Here is an 18,672-nt window from a genome sequence, read left to right as displayed (position 1 = left end):
TCACAAACTGATAAATAGAGTGGAATGTGTTCAGAGTCAATTCAAATAACGGCAACCAGGATGAAAGGCCAAAGGGACCTGAGTAAACCTCATTTACACCCTCGGACTGGAAATAGACAGCTCGACACCTGGCACTCTGCTGGGTGAGAACACAGTTGCAATACTATGACCTTGTCCAAAACCTGATGACACCTCAGAGAGCCTTTCCGTTCACGTCAGCATCCTTTGAATGAGGTTCGCTGTCATTATCGGTCTGCCTAACTTGAATGACAGATTTGCAGCACTGCAGAGAAAACTAGGAAATGAGTAATAACAGGTTGGTTGGCTCTTTTAGGCAACTGTTTGCTGGACCAACCGAGAAAGCAGATCCTGGGCCCTGAGGAGCTTCCGGGACAAACCTACGATGCCATTCGGCAGTGCAAACTGGCGTTTGGACCCGAATACACAGTGTGTCCCGGTATGGATGTGTGCTCTCGCCTCTGGTGTGCAGTTGTGCGCCAAGGTCAGATGGTTTGTCTGACTAAGAAGCTGCCTGCTGTGGAGGGAACACCATGTGGAAAAGGGAGGATCTGCCTCCAGGGAAAATGTGTTGACAAAACCAAGAAGAAATACTACTCAGTAAGTTACCAGCTGTGACCCTAGGGAATTTTAGAAGGCATGACCCTCAAAGGCGCTGATTTTTGTGGGAGTGAAAGGGACTTCATGGAAGTCAGATTGAAAGCTGCCTTATTTTTTAGCATGTAATTGGAGTGTTATTGGTGAGGGATACAGGGAAAACGCCACTGAGTTTCAGGAAGCACGGTTTCTTCTTTAAGTAAGAAAGCCTTCATTCCTGGAAAACTGAGAGCATCCCTTCAGAGTAGAGGATTTGCCCATTCAGTAAGTCAGGTCTCAGGACATACGGAAAGATTGTGAAGGGGCTATTATTAGCTTCCTGACTTCTTGGCAATGGAATGCAAGGTAAATTAAAGCTGTAAATTTTTTTTTAATTTACAGCCTTTATCTGAAAGGCCCCAGGGCCCTAACTCTAGTGAAGAGGAAGGTGGATGAAGTTCATCCAGAATATAATTTCTGGAGCAGAAAAGTTTGTACCTCCAGTGATAGAGTCCCTTCTGTCAACTTTATACATCTGAGAAGTCCCCCAGCTCATGAGAACTGTCAACTGCACAGTTCAGATACTTCTAAATTTACTGGGTAGACAGTAGCACTGCCTCTTCTGTTATACCATACCACAGAACAGAAGAGGTATGGACTTGTAGGGCTTTGTGAAGATATTTGCAAACTATGAGAGTCATTCAAGTCAAGCTATAGCCCTTGTAACACTCTTTTTTATGGAGTTGTATACTTCTACATGCTGTTGCAATACTCTTTCTAGGTAGCCAGTTTAGCAGAGTTGCAAACTATATCTGACAACTCCACCTCTTGCCAGTAATTCAGAGCAATACCTACACATCACAATAATTGCATTTAATTAATCATAGATTAGTCTTATGAACATATTCTGGGAGCCGAATCCCCTGGAGCTAGTTTAAGGGGCCCTATTGGTAAGAATAGCAAAAATAGGAGACCAGCACATGAGACTACGGGCGCTGTTTCTGGTGCACGCGTGTCTTCCATGAAACAAGCTGAAGGTGGCTGTGCAAAGCAAGGCCTAGTGCATGCACAGTGCCAAATGAGATGTCATCAATGTGCAGATAAAAGACAGAAATTAACTCTGCTGGGAGAAAGAAGGCTCCTAAGACCTGTTATCCCTGATTAAAATAACCAAGGAATTGCCTTCAATTGAGGAAAACATTAGCAGTACATTGAGATGTAGCACCTTTATTCACACTTGGATTATGTCCTTACCTCCCACTGTTCCCCATATATTTCAGGCTTCAAGCCATGGTAACTGGGGCTCCTGGGGACCTTGGGGACAGTGCTCCCGTACCTGTGGCGGAGGAGTTCAGTTTGCTTATCGTCACTGCAATAACCCAGCTCCTAGAAACAACGGACGGTACTGCACCGGCAAGAGGGCCATCTACCGCTCCTGCAACGTCGCACCCTGCCCAGCAAATGGTAAGTGCCTTCATGCTCCAGCCTCTGTTCATAGATAGTAAATATTGAACATTTACTGTGAAAGGAAACAACAAAGGTCCATTGTAGTTTCTGCAAAACGTATTTACCAAGGCAAGACATTCATCATTAATACAATACCGTAATTCTTCCCCCATCCCCACCCTGACGCCATACAGAAAGGACACTTGAATGAAAAGAAATTTCAGTCCTGGAAAATTAACCATAACACAAACTTTAGTTCTTTAATGCTTATTATGTCATGGGAAGATTTCCAAGCTAAAACAGTTGAAGGATTTGAAGGCCAGTTCTAAGGAAAGAGGTGAAGTGACGTAACTTAAAAATTATGTGAAAAAGAAATTGGAATAATAGATGGGCACAATGATATTTGCAGCGTGGTCTGAAATAGTCACTAATGATGTGAATAATTCTGCAGCTAAATCTTTTCGACAAGAGCAGTGTGAAGCAAGGAATGGCTATCAGTCTGACGCAAAGGGTGTCAAGACATTTGTTGAATGGGTGCCCAAGTATGCTGGAGTACTTCCCGGAGACGTTTGCAAGCTCACCTGCCGAGCCAAAGGAACTGGCTATTATGTGGTATTTTCTCAGAAGGTAATGGCATCTCCAATTCTGATTTCATGCTCCAGTTTAGAAGCGTCCTGTATCTTAGAAATCTTTCCCTACAACAAGGGAAAATAAGTTAATCATATGATTCAAAGATTTAACTGTGTGATTAGATTTAATGGTTTGATCCACTGGTTATACATTAGGACCAGAATTGGCCTCTGAGATGAGATAACTTTTTCCACATCTCAATATGTGGATTCATGAAAAATATGGGCCTCTTAGTGTGCTCTGCACTAGTTTGTTTTCAGTAGTGGATAAAGGAGTTTCTGCCTGGAGAGTCATTTGTCATTCTGGGGTTTTCTGGGGGAGAAAGAGCACTATGAGTAAAAGAACAAGTTTTACCCTGAATTATGTTAAGAGAGTCCGGAGTAACTCTTATGGAGCCAATTAATATAGAATAATTAGCCAATTAGTATAGATGTGATTTGTGGTCAGTTTGGTATATCAGATGCAGTTCGAACTGAAATGTCTCCCATGCTTATCCTTGCAGTTTTCTGCCTCTAAACGTTATGAAGGCAACATTTAGATGTAGATAGATCAAATGCAAGGCTATCTACAAGTACTGTTATTGTTATTATTAATAAGCTGTGAGATCATCATTAAAGCCAGGGTCATTTTAGTGTCTTACAGTGGAGTTATCTGTCATTGCTCTCAGCCCTTTGCTAAATTTCATCTGCTTTTGTGCTGGGAATGTTAGAGAAACTCAGTCTGGTCTGTCAGGGTAGGCACTCCATTCTGAGTAGGTGACATAAATAAGTAGCTGGGTTTTGCCAGTCAGATTCACAAAAGCAAATCTTTTCCATGGTAGTTTTAACTAATGGTCATTTGATTGCCTAGGTAACTGATGGTACTGAATGTCGACCGTACAGTAATTCAGTCTGCGTCCGGGGAAAGTGCATCCGAACTGGTTGCGATGGCATCATCGGTTCAAAGCTCCAGTATGACAAATGTGGGGTGTGTGGAGGAGACAATTCCAGCTGCACAAAAGTCATGGGAACCTTTACCAAAAAGAGGTATTGATCTTGAGTATTAGTAAATGTGTCTTGTTGTGCAATAGTACCTCTGCTATGTGCTTGCTTTTTTTCTGTCTCCAAATGCAGTTTACTTTCATATGAAGATTGAGCAAAAAAGTACATTGCCTGTGCTTTATTGCACTTTCCAGATATTTACAGCTGCTGGCCTTTTAACATTACGCCGAAACTGGCAAATAATCAACTGGCAAAACACTGTACCCAGTTCATTTCTGACACAAAGTGCCAGTGATACAGGTGAGCACCCCATTAATAGGAAGTCTGCCTAGGATAAGGCACAGCATCTTGTGCTACTCGCTGTGTCAGATGGCTTGTGGTTTCTAGAGGAGAGAGGAAAGCGAAGAGAGGAGCGAATCAGAAAGTTGTTGGGGTCAGAATAATCTGAGTATCTCTGAAACTCTGCATTTCCCAGATGATGCTGTGTTTAGCAAATTACACACTGAGAATGTGTTTCATCTCATCTAACTTTGAATGACAATGAGGACATCCCACCTGATTTAGTGACACGGATTCCTTGTGTAGCTGGTGGAGAGAAGCAGACAGCATTAGAGCACAGCTGTAAAAGTCTTCGTTAATAGCTGAGAGGGATTATACCCTAAAAATACCTGTTCGCACTCCTGAGTGTATGTGGAGCTTAGGTGACTAGATGAGATGTCAGAAGTAAACATAGGCTTAAGCATGGCATTTGCTATATCCCTTCATGTCCATTGGCACAATGTTGATCTCCAGATGGATTTTTTTAAGTCCAAATATTTATAGCAGTTATCCATAAGACATTTTTCTGTCAGAGTTCAGCTTTTAACTATAATAAAACTTAATAGAAGTAAAATAAAAGGAACCGCCCCCGTGGTTTTCCCTGACCACATTGAGGGCAGCAATAAGCTTTGTACTGAGATACCAATGTCAAGTAAGTCTGCTTTCTGTCTGAACTCTTGTTTCCCTCCATCTTCAAGTCTTAAGATTCATAGAAAAATGAGGATTTTTAATTATCATTTATATAGATTCCAAGGTCTCCAAGGACTGCTGTAGTGATCTACCCTCAGAAACCTTCAGTTGACAATTTCTACTCAGTATCTGTGACTGCATTAGTGTACCATCTTTTAAAATGTACATAAATTCGATTTTGTTTTATATCTTCCAAATTCTTACATAGCATATTGAAAGCTACCAGAAGTTGAAATCTGACTGCTGAAATGACCTTTTATTTCTATACATTTCGATATACTGATTAATAGCAGTCAAAAATGGCTTTGAGAGTGAATTTATTCTAAAAATAAACGTAACTATTCTTCTTCCTGGTAAACCAATGATTACTCACCTCAGGATGCCAAAACACCTCTGCCAAAAAGAACAACTTTCCCTCCAAATTAGTAATTACATAAACCAAATCTTTTCCAATTTGTAAATACTGAAATGTCTGGGATGTCTAAAATGAAGAAGACAGTATGAGATATACTTCATGTGATTCAGTACTGATCCTTGTGCTGGAATCCAGGCTGCAGCAAAAATGTTAAAGCGACTCCATGAATTTCAGTGAGGCCAGATTTGTAGCATAGATATACTTGGAAATGGAGAGGTTCTATTACAATTATTGCTATGAAGTTACCATCTTACTCCTCAAATCATGCCTTTAACTGAAATGAGACGGGTCGGAGAGTGAAGTATTAGTTCAACCTCAATGCATTCAAAAAGTTGCCCCATTTAGAAAGTAATAGTCAACCTGTAAGTAACAAGTATGTTCTAACTTGATTTTGAATTAATTTTGGAGTGATTAATTAAGTAATTTGGAGTAATTAATTTTACTGGAAATACTGTTTGAGACAATTCCCTTATGCGAGTAGTTGGCTTCAAAATAAACCCCTCATTAAAATAGTGATATCTTAATTGTCTGTGAACTGTTTTTACATATGAAAGGGCAGTGGCTGTAGTAAAATTATCTTTTCTCCACTGAAAAATAGCAGCTCCTGCGTTACTGTCCACTATAAGCCAAACTGTAGCAATCTGTACATTAAATGTACACTGAAACTATTAAATGTACAAGGGAAACTAATATTTCCCTTTGCAGACAATTGCCATAACAACATTTGTTTGTACTTTTTTCTTCTAAAGGAGTCAAAACATAATCTTCTGGAAAACTTGCTTCCTAAGAACTTTTTTTAAAAGACTGTAAAGCCAAATTGTCAGAAGTCGGAAAAGAGGAGGATTAAGGCTGCATGTGCTTCCTTTTGCACATGGAGTGTTACAGTTCTTTGTGCAGATGACTTGAATTCTCCAGCATTGCTTTTAGTTTTTGAACAAATGATTTTGTAACTTTAATAACATGTTTTAACAGAGTTATTTTGGCAACTGTTACGTAAAAATATTTGTGCAGTGCTGTAGAGCAGAGTCCCCCCAGCCTGTTTTTCGCACCATATTCCTTCAGCTTTATGGAGGTGCTAAATCAATAGTGTTTTAGTCGTTGCCCCATAACTGCTGGAAATAGCAGGGGAATAGCACAAACGTTTAATCTGTAGTCTGTGCAGTCTCTACTTGTGCAGCCAAAAATCCTCGAAATTAGCACTCTGTTCTTGAAACAATCCCAAAGGACACCCCTTCACTTTTATATATTTTTAATATATTTTCTCATTCCCTTTTTTCTAGAAGTTTCAGCACTAAACTTTTCAGATATGAGATACTTGCAGAATGGTTTTGTCACAGGTTTAGAAATGGAAATACATGTCTCCAAAGTCCAGCTGCTAGCTTATAGCTATGTATATTCTTTAGATTTTTTTCTATATATCAGTAAAGTTAAAATAAATAACATACTTGAGATAGTGATAAGTTCCAGCACACTTGGAGGTTTTGAATGCTTGTCACTTTTGGTAGAAGAGTTAAATATCTTTTTCTAAATCTGAATTAAGATACTTCATAAGTAGCAACAGAGAGAACTCTGTTGGTACAAATTAAACATTTGGGCACACCTCATAGTAGACACTTGACAATTAATCTTCGGCTTTATGAATTTCAAAGTAAACAAATTTTTCCTCAGTGATCAAGATTATTTTTAAATGGTCCCAAGGTACCTCTACCCAGCTGTTACTCTGCTCATGCTTTCCTTAATCATCATTATAGCAAAGACAGCAAGAAACAGCTGTAACCAATGTATATCTCATTATCTTTTCCTTGGCAGGGAAAGCATGCATCGTATTTCGTATCTCCCACCCTTTGCTGAAATATATAAGCTATCTGTTATTTTTCATTCCTCTTGTATCTGACCCACGTAAAATTGTTACTAAAGCTAAAGATTAAGTAATTTGAAATAAGTGCAGTAGAAATTTCTTCAAGAGCATAAAGAACAATACAATAGACAAACAGTGGAACCTGGTTAAATTAATCTTAGATGAGCCTCAAGCCAGATGGATTCAGGGCCTGAACTAAAATGAAGCAAGATGTGTCATGCCAGTGACTTCATTAGGCATTGCAGTAAGACTTGAGGCTTATTTCACGCTGGCTACTGAATACTCTTTTTTTTTTTTAACTTCATTCAGCAAGGGCTACACAGATGTAGTGAAAATCCCGGAAGGGGCAACCCACATCAAAGTTCGGCAGTTCAAGACTAAGGACCAGAGCAGGTTCACTGCCTACCTGGCCCTGAAAAAGAAAAATGGTGAGTACCTTGTCAATGGAAAATACATGATCTCCACTTCAGAAACAATCATTGACATCAACGGGACTGTCATGAACTACAGTGGCTGGAGTCACAAAGATGATTTCTTGCACGCAATGGGACACTCTGCCACAAAAGAGGTTCTTATTGTGCAGATACTTGCGACTGATCCAACTCAACCAGTGGATGTCCGCTATAGTTTCTTTGTGCCAAAGAAGCAAGGGCAAATGACTAACTCTGTCACCAGCAGTGGCAACAGCAGCAGCAAAGTAACTCCACAGCTCATGCAACCCCGCTGGGTTACGGGGCCGTGGCTTTCTTGTTCTCGAACATGCGACACAGGATGGCACACCAGGACTGTCCAGTGCAAAGATGGGCATGGAAAATTAGCTAAAGGATGTCTTCTCTCTCAGAGACCATCAGCATTTAAACAGTGCTTGTTGAAAAAGTGTTAACCTGTGGTTGTGATCTTCTTTAAAAGAGCTTTGATTAAGCCATTGTTGACATACTGGTATTAGGTCTGCCCAGACAGAGAGAAGCAAAGGCTTCAATGTACTTACATACAGTCTCAAATTATGGGCAGAATCTGCCTATTTGGACCAAATGAAGATGTGCACTGCTTTAAATGATAGTAGGGTGATCTTAATATTTCAAAAAACTAAGAATTAAAGTTGTTATAAGCCCTCTGTGTCTGCAAAAATATAAAATAAAATAATGCAAAAGAAGAAAAACTAGTGAATGGAGGATCCTGGGATATTTGAAGGTTACAGAATCATCTCCCCTTTTTCACCTACCTCTAATACAGTATGTCCTTAGAAGACGTCACATGTACCCATGATACCACAGTAGCTTATTTTATACTGTTTTGTAAATATCTTTCATTTGGTATGTCACTTTATATCACTTGGTTCTATTAAAAAATCAAAAGACAAACTACATGAGCAAAGTGATTGACCAAAGTATATCTGCAGCCCTTGTGGACTTGGTCCGTTCTTCAGAAGGGGCCCCAGATGTTGTACTGGAAAATGAAGAGCTTGCTGCTGGTTTTAAAAAGTAATACCTTTTGGTTTTGACAAAAGGAAACACATTTTCATGCTAGGAATTTCCTGACAGCAGATCATTATTCTGTGACAAATACTGTGTTTCCACCAAGAAGGAGCATTGCAGCAGCTTGCAGACCAGGGATTCCCACATGTACATTGCTCAAATACCAGCACCATCAGTGACTCCTCACCATGTGTGTCAGACACACACAGAAGGAGGATTTGGCTGCTAGGAGGAATTTGTGTACACTTTGCTTGTAAGCCTTCCACTAGTTCCAGCTGTGTCACAGCTTGGGGTCCTTGTTGTCAATGAACAATAGCTGCTAGCTTCTTCTTTCCATAAAACAAAGGCATACTGTATTTTGTAGAAACTAGTTAGAGAACCAAAAATTACAGGTAAGATAATCAAGTGTCTTCTAACTCAGATATTCTGAGGCTGTGTTCAACTGCTTTCTCTGTTATTTTCTCTATGGCTTCCACCTTGAATCTAACAATGTGTAATGTACCTACATCTTTTGAAGAGGCTATAAAGGTCAAAAAAACACAGCAAGCAGTTAATATCTTATCACTGTTTTGTCCATCATGTCTAACTCTGGTATTCATCTTACCAGCAAAAGTTTGTAACTATTTGTCTTTTTTTGATTGTTTTGTGTGTGTTTTGGGGTTTTTTTAAAGCTATAGAAGGCATTCATGTTTTGTATATCTACCACATTTGGGAGGAAGAGGGGTCACTAGGAAGTCAAACCACATCAGGATGTGGAGGACTTGCCCAATATCAATAAGACTGTTTCCACAGTACAGGCAGTAGCTGGTAATAGTTTTCATTGGCAGCAACTTCTGAATCCCATTATTGTCTGGTAGAAGTTCTGTGGCCGAGGATGGGCATTTCACCTTATGCAGGGAACAGGTGGAGGCCCGATAGCAACCCTGTTAAAATTGCTTCCTTATATATCAGCAGGCTTTGAATTAAGCCCTAGGATAACAGATACCGAAAGAAATGGTTATAATACGCTGATGAAAATAGAATCCCATCTGTCTTTTATTCCTTCGTTCGTCCACACAGGAGAGTGTGAGACTGCAGGAGGATTTTCGGACAAGCCTCACAGCTGTAAGTCAGTGGTACTCGAGCACTGAAATACCCAGGCTCTCCTGAAAATCCCAATCATGAAATCAGTAGAGAAAACTTGTTGGCGTGTGTAGCAAGGGCAGGTCTCGCTCCAGGCTGACACAAACATGTTTTTGCAACTGTGGCGTGTTTGTATGAACTCTAAGAAAGCATGTGATGATTTCAAAACAGCATAGAATTGCTACATCTACAAGTATGAAACCTGGAGAAGTATCTATTTTTGTACTCTGTTCTAAATAAACAGTAATAGGGGCAGGGCCTCCTCCTCTGTCAAAACGAATGAATTACCAACGAATGTTACTAGTCATCTTCAGCTTTCAAGAATGGTGTGGCCTTCTTATTAGGAGTAGTCCTATGCAAAATTGTGGATCTTGAGGGAAATTCCCCACTTAATGTGTGATGCCGCCCTAAGAACTGAGATCAAGGCTCTGAATATTTGCAGAGTTCTGGAAAGTTAAAATTTATGCCTTCTCTACCTATAAACATAAGATCACTTTGAAGTGTCTTATTTTCCTTTCAAGTAATCTAATTTTTATACTTAAGTATGTATTTCACATGTTCTAGAACCTCTCAAAAAAGTTCATAACAAATAGAAACCATGATGAGAGGAAAAATAAGGAGACTTAATGTGTCTCACCATAGACATAACATTTGTCTCTGCATACAGCTGCTGTATTGTGGCCTTTGTTTTTCCTGTGTTTTATCATAATAGAGACAGAATGTGCAAGTATTTGTGTTTGCATCATAGTAATAATTTATTATATATTCAACAGGATGAGTAAAGCTTTTGGATGCTGTTCAGGCTCCAGAAGAGTAATACCATACGCGGGTATAAATTTAAAGCTTCCTTAGATCAAGAGTACCTTTTTTCATAGAAAGAGTTTATTTATAAAAAATAAATAAATATGAGAACAAACCACTATAGTGATTTTTCCCTTTTCACCGGTGTAGTAATGAAGCAAATTAGCATGAGCAAAAAGCAGTTGCCGTTATATGGTGAGAGGGCAAAGGGGACAGACCAAGGAAGCATCCCTGGAAGTGTAAGAGAAACTAGGTCAGCCTGCTCTAGTTAACACTTGCTTTTTAGCTGTTCTTCGTAATCAGTCTCCAATTCCAAACCTTGCTTTTGTTAGTCATGGCTATCTCATGTAACTGATGAATGAAAAATTGGTGCAAGGTATGTGACTTTGTCATTTCAACTTCTGTTCTCGACTAAATGCCTTGTCACTCACACTGTTATGTCATTGTTTACATTACTACCGAGTGTTGCCAAACAGGGTTCGTAAAATGCATCTAGGGGATAGAAACCCGGAGTATTACTCTTTGCATAGAAAGAAACAATCTTCAGTGTTAAATTCACTGCTGACTTTCTGGGACACGTCTCCAGTGCCCTTAGGTGGAGTTGGACCCCTAAGCATCGGTGGGTTTTAGAGCATCTGCTTTGCAAATAAGACATTCTCATTAAGAAAAAGCCTATCGTCTTTGGTTTGACTGTATACAATAAATTAAATTTAGCTGCCCTCCTGTGGAAACAGTTTTATCACAAGGGGGAGAGGGAATAATCTTGTGGATTAATCACAATTGTTTAAAAAAAAAAAAAGGCAACACAGCACTGAAAAAAATAAAATAATTTATTGTTTTTACAACTGGTATGTGAACGGATGTAATGAATTTATTTATTCTTATTTAACAAAAATACCAATTGTGCAAATTCTATATTTAAAATGTTTTGCTATCGTCTCTGTCTCTCTCTTTCTCGCTCTTTTAATTTATGCTTCAAATTTATGTTGAAAGTACGCCTTGTGAGTTTACATAATGTATGGCACTGGTTATTTTTTGTATGTTTTTATTTAGAAAGCTTTCTGCATGAAACAGGAGTATATGTGTATACATGTGTGCACACTGTATAGATGTATATTCTTTTTCTGCTACCATCTTTTTCTTAGAGAAGTTGTAGACTTTTAATTTTGTGACACCTCATGCTCAAAGCTCCTTGTTACACTTCACTTCGAAAATCTCTCAACTAGCAAGTCATAAAGGTCTGTGGACCAAAAGAACCCCCATACTAGCTCCTAAAGAAGTCAGACAACAGATGCGCTTCGCACAGGTGCGTGCAGTTCATGCTGCGTGCCTCAGTGATTTGCCACCGAAGCTGGTAGGAGTCTTACCCTTTGCTTCAATGGGAGCAAGTTCAGGCTTGTAGGAAATGGGAGTCCTCTATATGTGAATGAAGTTTCTCTGAGTTGTCAGGGTGGCAAGTGAGTCTTCTCTCATGCAGCTTCTCGTGTTGAAGTGAAAAACAGTACAGGGAAACTCTTGTGTGCCTCTTTAAAAATATAGGTGAAACAATGTATGATTTGCTTTATGAAGACCGATCCATTAAAAAATCTACTTTTTCAGTCTTTCCACCGTTTATATACATATATAAATGTGTATATATGGCTATAAATAGTCAAAAGCCCAATTTGGAAGGCTTTGCAATGTTTTACTACATTGTATTCTAGCTCTTCGCACCTCATCAGGCAAAGTCCGACGCAAAAAAGCCAGCAAAGCATGCATTCCCAGTGTTTCCTTGAAAATAACAATATGTTTGCTTCCACTTTTCATCCAGTCCAACTACTGCTGAACTCAAGGGAACTTGTACTGGGTCCACTGTAAGAAAAAAAATGCAATATAGACAAGCCTACAGCTTTTCTACAGTCAGTTTATTTAACAATACAAATGACTTCTGTAGCCACTTCACCGTAAGGGCAGTACTACAGACTGCAGATAATCTATTTCAAACTGTCAAAAGTTATCTTGCTTATCAGTGCCCACATTCACACAAGTTAAAGTCCAGCTCAGCCTCTCTGCCCAGTGTCTGCTGCCGTCCAGGCACTACCAAAGACCCAGAGCCAGCCACAAGGCTTTAGATGAATTTGTGGTGGTCAGTGGGTGATGATTCCTCACTTAAGACCCACTCCAAAATGCCAGGGAATGCCTATAAGCCTTGACTTTGATGATCTCTAGGGCTGGCTTTCAACAGGATTTGTAAGGATGAAGCATTAATAATTGTGGGGTTTCAGCAATATGTTTAGGTGAGTGTTTCTCCTTGTGTTAATGAATTCTGTGCTGTTCTTTGTCACCGAGGACGATGGAGCCTAGGGCAAGAGCCAAAATTAGATTCTCTGAGCATGGGCTGCAATATTCAGAAAAAAAAAAGTTGCTGGTTTGGAGGGGTTTGTTCCTTTTTTTAATTAAGTGATTAGTTTTTATAGAGTTGCCAGAGTGCATCATTGCATTCATACTTGTCATTGGTAACATTTTCAAGAGGGTTTTTTACTGTGGGTGCACTGGTACTAGCTTGTATAGTAAAGCTAGTTCAACACTCTTGTTTTGAATAGCGTTGCAAATGCAAATATTTCTGGTTTATCACGTGTACCAGTAATGACTCTTAACACGAGAGAAATTGTCGGGTCCTCAACTGGCACCACAAAATGTAGCTTTGGGGTTTAGAAGATTATATTACAAGTGTAAGTTTTCAGTGATAGCATACAAAATTTGAAATGCCCCAAACATATTCTTAGTCTGCCGGGTGAGTGGTGTAAGAACTTATCTCCAGACATACCGTACCAAACATCTTCATACTGTCCCGCTGCTCTGCACACTGCGGAATTGCAGGTCAAAACCAAAACTCACCGTGTCAGTTGCCCTGAAAGTTGTCTGTAGAGGCTCACAGTCACTGTAAGGACACTAAAATCATTTCCACGTACATCAGCTTTGCATAGTCCGTGTTGAAACACATGCGTGGGCATATGTAGAACTTAACTGTGGCTAAATTCATATGCATATTTTTTGTGTGTGCACGTGTATACTTGTGTATATAGAAGCACATACATGTATGTGTATACACAAACAAGTATTTGGGTCTCCATTACTCCCACTCACAGGGCAAAATAGTTACACCGGTTTTAGTTATACCTGTGTAAATTCAGAGTAACTTCATTACATCATTTGGCTTTGCAGGAGCTGCTTCGGATGTATACCACTTTAAGTGACAGCATAATTTGTCTTTTAATTTATAGGAACTGGTTTACACAATTTATCATATGAACTGTGAAATTTTCAGGTAGTATATCATATGAAACATACTCACTGAGAGTCAAGCATATATGCATTGTTAATATACAGTATATTATTTTCTGTATTGGCAGATACAGGAAATAATACACTGAATTCAAGTAAGTTGGAGACAGTGTAATACTCCTGTATAGCAATAAATCCATTTAATTTCTATTGCCAGGTCATCTGCCTAACATCAGATAAGGTAAAACGAGAGAGGTATTGTAGGGAAGACTACGGGAAAGCACAACAGTTGGTTTTGCTTTGTTTATTTCGTGTGCCTCTTTATACACTCTACTGGTGTCAGCATATTCTGGGAAGTGTCACTTGTGCTTTACGGATAACTTGGCTGAAATACCAGTACCCTTTGAAAAACCAAGATGTGTCACAAAACTTTTCTTCATCCTAGTGTCTAATCGAAGAGAGTTCACATTTTTAGAGCACTACTATGTCAGCCAGTTTACATCATAAATAATATGTTATGCAAAATATAAATTCATTTGAACTGAATTGTACAAGGTCTACACTGTACTATGACACATTGAAGGCCAATATTTTGTTTTGTAAACTATTACATATGTATAATTTACCAGTTGTAATCTTAAAACATTTGATTCTGTGATTTCAGTAAAAGTAATAAATATAAACTGTATCATAGGTCCAAAATTTTTGTTGTATATGGTATATTTGCGGGCTACTGTTTGCCATTTGTGCCTCACTAGAGACAGGTGAGCTAAAAGAGATTGAGCTGATCCCTACGTTAAGGCATAAATATTCTTGCTATATGTAAACATTGCACTTCAGTTGTGGTGGGGTGGAGTTCTGTCAAAGTGGTTTTGTCAGTCATGAAGTACGACAGGGAAGTGCAGAAAGCAGCATTCGGTGCCTCTCCAGAGCCTTAGACAAAGTTCCTATTTGCTGTAAGTCCGAAAGACGGGATCTCCAGAGTCTCCCCAAAGCCCCCATGAAATCCATGGGATCTGTCCAAAAGCAACGTCCTGCAGAATTAGTGGATTAAAATATTCAGAATGAGATTCATAATTAGCCATATAAACCAATGTAAGAGTAGTAAAAACCTGCCAGAATGGGTAATGGAAGTGTACGATGTGTGCGGAAGTGGTGATACAGCGTATCTGTCAAAGGGAAGATAAAAGCAGTAACTAGGGGATTGGGCTGGTGAGACAGAGTTGTATACACACTCCCATTGAAGTATGGCTCTTAAGATGCCTTACTACCAACATTTACTTTTCTAATAGAACCGTATTATTACGCATCATAATTCAGTTTTCATGCTGATTTCTTGCTTATCCTTTCTCATCCACAACACTTGTTTTTCTTGTTCCTGAAAACAAGGCTTTCTTTTCAAAAGTGCAAGCAAACTCATCCTGTCTAAATCTTACCCCATGTGTGTGTCTACTCTATTGATTGCTGGCATTTTTATGAATTTTGGATTTTGCCTTTTTTTTCAATGTGGAGTTTTTGCTTTATTTTGTTTCACAAATTGTAAATGAAATTGATTCTTATTTACAGAAACCCTTTATATATGCCTGGGAATAGCTTTTCTTCCTAGGTTGTTCATACAATGGCAATGAAGCTTTACAGAGCTGCTGGTACCTATAGAGAGGCCCAAGGTCTTCAGAAAAATTTGTCTCATAATCTGTTACACATAAATCTGCTTGAACCACATTACAAGAGAGCTGTCCTCCTTCTGCTTGGTACAGTGTATGTCTATATATATACGCACAATATTACATATTTGTATACAGCCTATATGTATATAAAGATATTTCCAAAAACCTTGCTTATACATTTACGCTAGATGTTTGTAAACTGGTCGCTGCCCGTCAGAAAGAATACAGCGCTCAACATCAGTGAAGGGTGCAGTGAAAAACCTGTGCTAGAAGGCAGTTTTACCATTTATCCTGCCTAAAGGGTTTAGGGACATGAGTCATCTGCTACACACTCTCTTCAGTAAAAATTGGCTAACGGGTTTTCACTCCTCCCTGCATTTTTCCTCAGCCAGGGTCCTGGAGCAGAGCAAAACCTCCACCAACTCCTTGTCTCCCGCTGCCCACCTGCAGGTGGAAATAGCAGACATGCAAACTGTGCCACAACTTTGTCCTCTACTTTTAGATATTTTTGGTCTCTTAGAGAACTCCACAGGTGTTACCACCTGTGACACTGAAGAGACACTTCAGTACCTCCTCTGCATTTTTGTCTGCGTAGCAAGCTGCAGTGTCACTGAGTGATTATGACAGGTCCTATCTTCCCAAAATTCCATTCTTACTTCCCATTTTAGAGTTTGCAGTAGCTCAGAGAAAGCCATTACTGGGAACGGAAATCCAGTCGTATACAAATCGAATAGAGCAGAGGCAGCAGTATAGACTGTCTCAAATGTCCAACGCTGTCATAATCCCATTACTGTGCAGGGACTGTTCAGTATCAGGAAGATGAACTCACTCTCTCTTAATGTATTTTCCATCTCTTCATAATGTGACATTTCACCTCTTCAGAAACTCTGTGTAATTACATGTGAGGAGGGAGACTTCTATTCCCACGACTCTGAACATGTAGACCCAAATCTCGTTTTTAGGTGGGGATGCAAGATGGATTTGATCCAACTTCAGTCCTCTAGCCAAACTGATCCTTTTAAAAAAAAAAAACAAACATAAGTTTTGGAAACCTCAAAATATATCAAATAATTAAACTAGAAAATGTTCAAGTCTTTCCACATTGCTTACACTGTTAACTCACTCTCCTTATGCTGTGCTCTGCGAAGTTTAAAGTAAGAAATTCATCATACTTAGACCACTCGGCATTTTAAGCTGACCCAAGGATATAGAGTTGAAGAGAAAATGTGTGGGAAAAATAATTTAACAATAGCCAAGGAAAAATTATTATTTTCCATACTTGGAGCAATCTCTTTGCTTTATGGCAATCTCTTTGCTGTCCCTTGATTACTCTGGGAAAAGTATGTCTAAGTGAAAGCGCACGGACATTTTCTTAAGTAGCTGCTTGAGAAAGCTTTGTTGTAGCAATCATGTGCAACCTAAGGATGAGGTTATTAAAATGGCCATTGTGGCCACTGCCACCATAGTCTCACTGCTCCAAGTGTTGCTAAACAAATACAGTAAGACAGGATAGTCAGATGAAATTCTGGAGAACACGTGCATTTAGGTATGGGAGAGAGAGGGACGCCTCAGAAGGCATAAGGAGTAAGAAGTGTTGCATTCTGTAATCTTTATTAGCTTTAATGCATTTTGCCACAGGAAGCTTCTAAGCATGTATTTTTGCCTACCTGTAATTTGGTTTACTGGCATGTCTTTATTTTATTTACTCCATCTATTTCTCTGTCTCAGTAAGACTTTACCTAAAGCACCCAAATCTGTAGAATTAAAGCCAAACCCTCCCGCATGTCTCCGACTGCATAAGCCTGAGTTCTGCTAAACAGACTCACGTTAGCAGCAACGCTTCCCGGTAAGTCCCAGATGGGCGCTGAAGGAACGGCGTCCCCTGCCCTTGCAGCTGCCCGGAGAAGAGGAGGTCGGGTTGTGAGCCCCGCAGCGCTGCGCAAGAGCCCTGCTGGCATCGGCTCAGACTGTCTCGAGGGGTGAAGCTGGCTGAACTTCAGATCCTGCGTATGTGCCAGGACATGCCTATCTCTAGCTCATCTGAGCGCTCTGCACAGGTGTGCATCAGAAATTAATTCTTTTTATAGTGCTGGCTCTGCTAGTCGCCTTTTTTCCCCCTTACACATTTGTGATGTTATTTCGAGAGAGTGCAGTCAAAATGGATTTTACATTTTTTTCCTCTGGAGGCACTGAGGCACGTACTCCTTTTAAGGTTTGAGTTGCTGCGGTAGCAGGTGTTGTGCCTGGCCCCTCTGCCGATGGGAGCTGGGTGTTCTCACGCCCATTGATAATTTTGCTTATCTGCTGTAATGAGTGAAGGCCATATGCCCCGGTGAGGTTTGCCGATGTAAATTCTGCCCTAGCCGTGCCAGTAACCACAGAAGGGCCGTACGCATGTGTCAGTGCACATAAAGTGCACATCCTTGCAAAAAAATGTGCAAATTGCCCTCGACGGGCAATCCAGCAGAGGCCCATTGGAAACCGACCCCATGCAGCCGTAAAGACGTGCAGGTACCACAGGGAAACATCTGCTTGGTAAGCAGGAAGGCACTGGCGCAGTGAACATCTCTACGGTCCCGTAGTGCCTGAGAGCATCAGGTAACTCACATCTTGAAATCGTTGAAAGCTGGCAGCAGGCCACCTAGGCAATTGCTTAGATGGCAGCTACCCGACGGGTTGGCAAACAAGCTTAGTTACCTAGTAAAGGTGGTCTGTAACTAAAGGGTAACGAAAATTATACTGGAAACTTTCAGAGCACTTTAAAGTGGTCAATTTAAGATGGGGCCCTGCCCACTGGAAGTGGTCCTTTGCTGAAGGCCTCGCTGTACTTAGGGATGGTTTTGTCCAGAAAAAACAGTGTTAGATGCATTCTGTGTGGGCTGGGAGGAATGTTTTCACACTGATATTTATGTGGCATGTTAAGATCTGACAGCCATCCAGAGGGGTTTCGGCCAATATTTCATTTTAAATATGTGCTGCACACAACCGAATAAAAGCACGTGAAATGGCATTGCTTCTGAGGGGTAAACCGAATGGCAGAGCGGCCGCAGATAGCAGAGACAGACTCCGTATGGTAAACCAGCGGCTATGGAGATATAGGTTCTTTTGACAGGAATTTGAGCTATGAAAGGATTTAAGGGGAAATTACCAACCAGTCTGGCATTCAAATGCCAAAATACACAGTCAGACTCCTGGCCATACAGGCACGCTGTAATGCCCTTCAGCTTCACTTCAAAGGGAGAAGGGAAGTTGCAGGACTTCTCTGTGTAAACCTCAGCCTCTTCATGTATGCAGGAAATCACTATCAAAACGCTAGCCCTTCATCGGGTTAAAGCGAAACGGTGAACTGAAGGGTGATACATGAAGAACTTTTCCTTCAGAGGAGAAGAGAGAGAAGCAAAGGATGTTTTAT

At 40.1% G+C, this 18,672-nt stretch overlaps 1 protein-coding gene across 1 annotated transcript in view; it reads left to right on the top strand.

The window, feature by feature from the left end:
* The window catches only part of ADAMTS5 (ADAM metallopeptidase with thrombospondin type 1 motif 5), a 44,806-nt gene extending 33,628 nt beyond the window's left edge, over positions 1–11,178 (top strand). Inside the window, exons 4-8 of the mRNA XM_075516992.1 lie at positions 335–618; positions 1,875–2,058; positions 2,492–2,667; positions 3,520–3,695; positions 7,241–11,178. Of these exons, the coding sequence (XP_075373107.1) occupies positions 335–618; positions 1,875–2,058; positions 2,492–2,667; positions 3,520–3,695; positions 7,241–7,814 (1,394 nt within the window). The 3' untranslated portion in view covers positions 7,815–11,178. The remainder of the gene's footprint in view (positions 1–334; positions 619–1,874; positions 2,059–2,491; positions 2,668–3,519; positions 3,696–7,240) is intronic.
* Positions 11,179–18,672: the final 7,494 nt, after the last annotated feature.

This window comes from Mycteria americana, chromosome 1, assembly GCF_035582795.1.
Source record: "Mycteria americana isolate JAX WOST 10 ecotype Jacksonville Zoo and Gardens chromosome 1, USCA_MyAme_1.0, whole genome shotgun sequence".
NCBI lineage: Eukaryota > Metazoa > Chordata > Aves > Ciconiiformes > Ciconiidae > Mycteria > Mycteria americana.
This window is presented reverse-complemented; position numbering and strand designations above follow the sequence as displayed.